The sequence below is a fragment of the Zingiber officinale genome, chromosome 10A (genome assembly GCF_018446385.1).
Source record: "Zingiber officinale cultivar Zhangliang chromosome 10A, Zo_v1.1, whole genome shotgun sequence".
In the NCBI taxonomy this organism is placed as follows: domain Eukaryota; kingdom Viridiplantae; phylum Streptophyta; class Magnoliopsida; order Zingiberales; family Zingiberaceae; genus Zingiber; species Zingiber officinale.
In genome coordinates, this window is record NC_056004.1 from 50,912,433 (window position 1) to 50,920,714 (window position 8,282).

General features: G+C 32.6%; 1 protein-coding gene across 1 annotated transcript; it reads left to right on the top strand.

Moving 5' to 3' along the window:
• Window positions 1-219: 219 nt before the first annotated feature.
• On the top strand, window positions 220-1,949 carry LOC122026657. The gene is made up of 3 exons (XM_042585387.1): window positions 220-550; window positions 665-1,050; window positions 1,422-1,949. Exons 1-3 carry the CDS (start codon window positions 220-222, stop codon window positions 1,947-1,949), a joined length of 1,245 nt encoding a protein of 414 aa, XP_042441321.1.
• The last annotated feature ends 6,333 nt before the right edge of the window (window positions 1,950-8,282 follow it).

Consider the following 8,282-nt stretch of genomic DNA (forward strand, 5'->3'; position numbering starts at 1 on the left):
ACAAAGCGTGGAGTATTCATTTTCATCGGGGAACATGAGCTTGAAGTTGCTTATCGCAAACGCTTGACTTCCATTTTAAAAGTAATTCGATTTTTGTTGTTACAAGGATTACCTTTTCGGGGGCATGATGAGTCTTCGACATCATCCAATAGAGGCAATTTTTTAGAATTGCTCAAATGGTATAGCTCAGAGTGTCCAGAAGTTGCGACAGTTGTTGGAATGAATGCACCTGGAAATAATCAAATGATTGCCCCAAAAATTCAAAAGCAATTGGTGAATGCTTGTGTCGTTGAGACCACAAACGATATTATAGCTGATCTTGGAGATAGGTGGTTCACTTTACTACTTGATGAGGCTCGTGACTGTTCAGTGAAAGAGCAAATGATAGTTGTTATTAGATATGTGAACAAACATGGAGAGGTGATTGAACGATTTATGGCTGTAGTTCATGTTGCAACAACTACAGCTGCTTGTTTGAAGGAGGCAATCGACTCTTTATTTGCTAAGTATGGTTTGTCAGTGGCGAGATTGAGGGGTCAAGGATATGATGGTGCTTCAAATATGTCTGGAGAATTTAATAGCTTAAAGTCACTGATAATGAAAGAAAATCTGTATGCATTGTATGTTCATTGTTTTGCTTATCAACTCTAGCTAGTGGTTGTAGCTGTTGCTCAAGCAAATCAATATGTTTGTGATTTTATGTGGATTGTTGGTTCGATTGTGAACACATCTCCATCATCTTGCAAAACGGCCGACAAACTTCGACAACTTGAACATGACAGAAAAGTTAAACTTCTTGAAAGAGGAGAGATTAGTTATGGTAGAGGACTAAACCAAGAAACTAGTCTAGCTAGACCTGAAGATACACGATGGGGGTCTCATCATTCAACTTTATGTCGTATTGAACAAATGTGGCCATCTGTTATAGAGGTTCTTCAAAATTTGATTGATGATGGTGATCGTTCTTCTAAAGGTTTAAGTAGAACTTTGGTTGAAATAATGGAGAGGTATGAATTTGTGTTTATTCTACTATTGATGAAACGTATATTGGTAATCACAAATTATTTATCAACCGTTCTACAAGAGAAAGATCAAAATATTGTGAATGTGATGCGTTTGATCAATAATGTGAAATGCAAATTGCAAAAGTTGAGAGATTCTGGATGGGATATTTTACTTGAGGATGTGAAGAAGTTTTGTAACACTCATTCCATTGAAATAATTAATATGACAGATAACATCAACAGGCGTAGTCGTTTGAAGAGAGATGGAAAAAATGTTAATTTTTATCACTACTTCCATGTTGAAATCTTTTGTGAGGTAACTTCATAATTTTTTTTTTGTTTACCGTCAATTAAATTCTTTTAAACAGTAACATATTTATTATTTTTTTCTTTTGTTGTTTGATTTTTAAATTGTAGGTTATCGATATTATTCTACAGGAGATGGATAGTCGTTTCTCTGAAACAACTACAGATTTGTTGATTTATATGTCATGTCTTGATCCTAGGAACTCATTCTCTAGATTTGATGTACAGAAGTTAGTGCGTCTAGCTCATTTTTATGAGGATGATTTTTCTTGGAATGAGCGTATGTTGGTTGAACAAGAGCTTAAAACATATATTGATGACGTCAGATCAAATGTACGATTTGAAGGCATTTCAGATTTGGGAGCTCTTGCAAAAAAAATGATTGAAACAATGAAGAACCGTGTATTTCCTTTGGTTTATCGGATGATTGAGCTAGCCTTACTTCTTCCAGTTGCTACTACAACCGTTGAAAGAGTGTTTTCAGCAATGAATATTGTCAAAACAGATTTACGAAATAGGATTGGAGATGAATGGATGAATGATAGTTTGGTAGTCTATATCGAGAAAGATGTTTTTAATACTGTCGACAATGAGCCAATTTTACAGCGTTTTCAGAACATGGAGTCTCGAAGAATGTAATTGTCACGTATTCGTTAGTAGACTGCTTTAATATTTTAATATTATTGTACGAGTTTCTTTTCATAATATTGTACCTTTTTCTCTTGTATGCAAATTATTTAAAAAATATTTTTTAATTACATAGAAGTTATTAACTGTTCAAAAAAAATTCGCCACGCTCAAATCACGGTCGCCCCTCCATGATTAAATTCCTAGATCCGCCACTGAACCTTCTCTCACCTCATCTAAGGGTTTCGTATGCTTGTGTGTAATTTAGTGTATATTGAAGTTTGAGTGTTTTATCCTGCAATTTGTAACGTATTAATTACTATCATTTATTTATTTATTTATTATAATTTAAATATTTAATTTTTCAAAACGACTAATTTTTAAATGTCGATCCTATAAAAAAAAACTATCAGCCATTAAAATAAATTAAAAATACTAATAAAGACACATTTAGATGGTATCCTCTATATTAAATAGTATCACGCCATAACATTAACATGATTATAAGTTATTAAATGGATAGATTTTTTTTTTTATCACTTTTGGATATCTAATAATTTATAACTCTACATTATACCATTAATTGTTCTTGATAACGTATTAATACACATTAATTTTCTCTTTCCTTTATTTTTTATGATGTATATTCGGCGTTTTACTAAAAACGCACTCAGATTTCTAGAATTCTCAACAGGCACATCGGAAAGGCATACTTAATTAAAAAAATATCACCTTTCAGCCCTAAATTAAAATAAAAAAAAACTAATGTTCTTTATTTAAATCAAATCAAATTAAATCGAATTAAAAAAATAAAAACTTAATTATCTTATCAATTAATTTTATAACAAATTATAACCTAAATGATGTGCATGGGTTATACGTGTATTTAGATTTCTATTATTACATATTTGTATGAATTTCTTGTTTATAATTTCTGACATCGCACTTCTCTTTATTATTATTGCTAGTATGACTACTTTCTTATTAGGAGATATGCTCTTTTTCTCTTTTCATTGACAAGGCACAATGAGAATCGAAATTGGATGAAGAACGCAAGGAAAATCACATTCGAAAGCCAACCTTAGGTAGGCCGTGCCAAATGGCATGGTCGTGCCTCTCCCTTCTAGAGGTGCACATGGTCCGACCGTGCCAAAAGGCAATGTCGTGTGAGCTCTTATGTCGTGTGCATAGTCTGGTCGTGCCAAATGGCCTGACCATGTGAGGTTTGCGACCAGGGCACACGGTCCTAACCCTTTAAAAGGGAAACTTCTCCCTTTTTCTTGAGAAGGAAGTTTTCTCCTTTGGAGGAGACATATCGAGGAGCGGTCTTCTGTTTGGAGAGTTCTTGGAGGTGATACAAGGTCGTTTCTATCATTGTCTGCATCCTAGAGCATTGGATTGAATCCAAAGACCTTGTTTCTCGCTTTGGCTAAGCATCTCTTTCCTCTCTCACTTATTTGAATTGTAGAATGCTTATTTTCAATATCTTTGTGTTTATCCTCTTTGTTTATGGAGTAGATTCCTTTTAGTCTAAAAGTAGTTGTGATATGAATCGATGTAAAACTCTATGGATTTGTCTTTCATTTGTTTTAAGGACATGTTTATGCTTATTTCTTATTTGATGGAATGCATGTGTAAACTTTCTTGCTAATACATGTTGAATTAAATGGATGTATGGATTGGCCTCCACGTAGATAGAATACCTAAGATCATACGACCGGAGGTCCCTTGGTGACAGAGGTTGAATCCGGATAAGAAACACCTTAAATTCGAGCCTAAAGGGTTTTCCCAAATTCTATTGTGAGTAGGTGATTGGTGTAATTTGAACCGAATAGCTAGGGGTCTCTAGATGATAGGGGTAACCGTTACACTGGACTTCTTTAAGTTACTCATCTTGCTTGTTAGCATTCGACAACAATAGGAGAACACTAGTAATTATTTAGGATCTCTATTAGATATAAACCTAGAGAATAAGGAATTGGCTATCCATATTGCATCGATAAGCATCACAATGAAACCTTCATAGAACTACCTTTTCAAATTAGACTTCCGCACAACAACTCCTTCTGCTAATCTCTCTCTTAGAGTCGCACGTGATTTATAGTTCAAAGACCACCAATACTTTCATTAGTCTAGATAATTTATTGTGTGACATCTCTAGTGCTTGTTTCCCAGTCCTTATGGATCAATATTTTTTACCTGATGACTATTTCGTGCACTTATGGATTGACACAACACTAAAAAAGCTTAATTTTTTCAATAAATTACCAAATTGCTTAGGTAAATTTACTAAATATTCAAATCACATATCTAACTTTAAAAATTACTAAATCATGTATCGTATATCCATTTTACCCCTCCGTATTTACAGGGTAATTTTTTTAATAGATTTATTTAAAAAAATGATTCATATTCAAAAAATCATTGTCATCAATATATTATGTCAAATTGATGTTTGAGAGTATGGATATAATTATGAGAACTAGACAAATACATAGGACCTGATTTCATATCATTTCAAACTCTCTTCTAGGTCCATCAGTCGGTTTTGGCCGAAATCGATCAAAACTGACTAATGGACTTAGAGAGTTTGAAATGCTCATACCCTCAAATATGTTCATCTAATTCTCTTGATTATATTCATATCCTCAAATATCAATTTAACATAATATATTGAGAGAAGTAATTTTTTGAACATAAAATTAAATTTTAAAAAAACAATCTATTAAAAAAACTCAATCTAAATAGATTACTACAACAATCGATTCAAGACCGCGGATGAATAATAACCTGAATCATTGCTATATTGTAGCAATCGATTAAAAAGTCTAATTTGAATTTAAAAATCACTACTCTTAATGTAGTATGTCAATTTGATGTTTGAGATCATGGATATAATCAAGAGAACTAGGCGAGCACATAAGACCTGATTTCATGTCATTCCGAGCTCTCTAAGTCCATTAGTCAATTTTGATTGATTTTGACCAAAATCGGCTGATGGACCTAGAGAGCTCGGAATGACATGAAATCAGGTCATATGTGTTCATCTAGCTCTCTTGATAATATCTATACTCTCGAACATCAATTTGGTACACTATATCGAGAGTAATAATTTATGTTAAGAAAATTTTTAACACGAATTAGATTTTTCGAACACATTTATGTTAAGAAAATTTTTGCTCTCGATATAGTTTGTCAAATTGATATTTGAGGGCATGAATATGATCATGAGAACTAGATGAATACATAGAATCTAGTTCTATATCATTCCAAGTTCTCTAATTCCATCAGCCGATTTTAATCAATTTTGAGTAAAATTGACAAATGGACCTAGAGAACTCAGAATGAATGGAATAAGATCCTATGTATTTGTCTAATTCTCTTGATTATATCTATACTCTCAAATAATAATTTGGCATATTACACTGAGAGTAATAATTTTTTTAATATGAATGTATCTGAAAAATCTAATTCATGTTAAAAAAAGATCATTGCTCTTGATATAGTGTGTCAAATTGATGTTTGAGGATATAAATATAATCAGGAGAACTAGACAAACACATACAACCTAGTTCCATATCATTCCATGCATTTTAGGTCCATCAATCAATTTTTACTAAAAGCAATCAAACCGGATTATCGACTTAGAGCTCGAAATGACATAGAGTTAAGTCCTATGTGCTCATCTAGTTCTCTTGATTATATCTATACTTTTAATCAGTAATTTGACACACTATATTAAGAGCAGTGATTTTTTGAATTCAACTAGAATTTTTTTAATCAATTGCTATAGTATAGTAATCGTTTCGAGTTATTGTTCATCCGTATAGTATAATCTCGAATCGATTGCTACAGTATCAATTGCTATAAATATAGCATCGATTCAGATTAAGTTTTTTTTAATAGATAATTTTTTTTAATTCTATTATTCAAAAAATCATTGTTCTTGATATATTATGTCAAATTGATGTTTGAGGGCATGGATATAATTAGGAGAACTAGATAAACATATATGACTTGATTCCATATTATTCCAAACTCTCAAGGTTCATTAGTTAGTTTTGATTGGTTTCGGCTAAAATCGGCTGATGAACCTAGAGAGTTCGAAATGATATAGAATCAAATCCTATGTGTTCATCTAGCTATCTTGATATTATTCATACTTTCAAACATTAATTTGGCATAATATATTAAGAGTTAAATATGAAACAATCTTTTTTAAAAAAATCTATCTATTTTTAAAAAATTACATAAATTGATTACTACACTATAACAATCAATTCGGTTAAATATGGAGGAGGGTAAATGGATATATGATATGTGATTTTGTCATTTTAAAAGTTGGGTACGTGATTTAAATACTTAGAAAATTTATCTACACGGTTTGATAATTTGTCAAATTTTGTTTAAATGCATCATTAAACTCGATCTCGTAAATTTATCCATTTTTTTAAAATTTTAGAGTTTTATTAAACAAAAATAAAAAAAAAGTTAATAAAAAATTATAAATTTAATTTTTATTTTTTTATATATTTTTCAATAGCTAATTACAAGAGAAAAAAAATCAAATAACATATGAAATATATATATATATATATATATATATATATATATATATAAAACAACTTAAAAAAATTACTTTGATCAAAGTATCACCACTTTGGTGTTGATTTCATCAAAACATCAACACCTTGGCGCTAATTTTGTAAAAGTAATTCTTAGTCTCTTATATGAAATTATGGGGTTAGGTGTCGATTGCAGGCAAGTTAAATTTTTGAAAATAGATTGTACATGTCTAGGAAAGCCTTGAATTTAAGATTTTAGGACACGATGAGACTAAGGTGTTGGATCGAGATGCACGTAAGATGGGGATGAATCATGTGGTTTTCAAAAATCTTATATTTTCGATTTTGAAATCAAAGTACGTGTTGTGAAAATACAAATACAAATAAAAAAGTAAAAGACACGGTTCGATTTTTACTTGATTCGGAGTCTTCGGCGACTCATACTCCAAGACTCAGGTCTCGCGAATCTATCGATGGGTAATCCACTAAAATACCTCTTCTAGAACCGCTAGAAGAGGAAATCGAATATAAAAAATATCGAAAAGTGTAACAAGCTACACGTTCCGCTTGCAGTAATTAAGTACATGAATTAATACTTTGTTACCAAACATATTTTGTAGGAAATTGGCTCGAGCTCGGTGTTTGGTCGGCTTCTCAGTGGCAATAGGGTGTAGCAGAGTTGTAGCAGGGTAGCAGCAGGAAGCCAGAGCAGTCGGAAAGCTAATCAGACGCGTAGAAACTTGTATAGAAGTTGTTTTTAAATGCTCCTCAAGACACTCTTATAAAGAGGGTGAAAGACATCTTCTATAGCCTTAAAGGCGCCTCCAGCGTGTCAAATCTAATCCTGAATTCGTTGCTCCTTATCTGCGATAAAATATAAATTTTATCCCTTGGAAGGCACCTTCCATAGCACCGAAGGCGCCTTCCATGAACAGTTCGAAGGCGCTTTCCAATGCTTGAAGGCGCTTCGGGTATTATTCACTCAAGATATTTTTGTTCCTTTTGTCCTGCAAATTAGGTTAGTCTAATATGACATCTAACATACAAAATAAAATTAGCATAATAATAATATAATTAATTTATGACTTAGACCCTGTCCTTTAGACCAGGATCTAATGAAGGTCTCAATTTAGGTTTCTAAAATAGACCTAGATTGGACTGACGCCTACTATCCCCTTAACCGAGATGTATCATCACTTAGTCACTCTTCTCCAGTGACTTACCTCTACTTATCGTGTGTTAAGTTACCTCCTTGACATCAATATGACCCACCAGGTCTTCCTGACGGAATCACACATCTGGACTTCTCCACTTGGGAATTGCACATCCCGATCTTCTACTGAAATCGCACATCCGAACTTCGTCACTCTGAAATCGAACATCCCGACTAGACTTTCCACATGGTGTCAAGTCCTCTTGACCCGTCAAGTTAGTCAACCATGCACACTCGGTAACAAGGTTACGATAACACCTAGCTTAACTCACTTGTCATTCATCAAAACTTGAATTAGATCGTTAGTACAAATTATACCAGCATAAAGAACACTATAGAAACTTACAAAACTTAGATTAAGTTTAATCAGAGCTGAATAAAGCTAAGGCCATCAATGGCAATACCACAACAGTCTTGATCCTTTGAAATCAACATCACTATATTGTGATTTCTTCAACACATTGATTATGATATTTGAACAATAGCACCACACATGTCCTGATCTTTCTAAATCGGCACCATAATAGTCTTTAGCCTTAGAAATTAGCACCACGGTGTTCTGGTTTC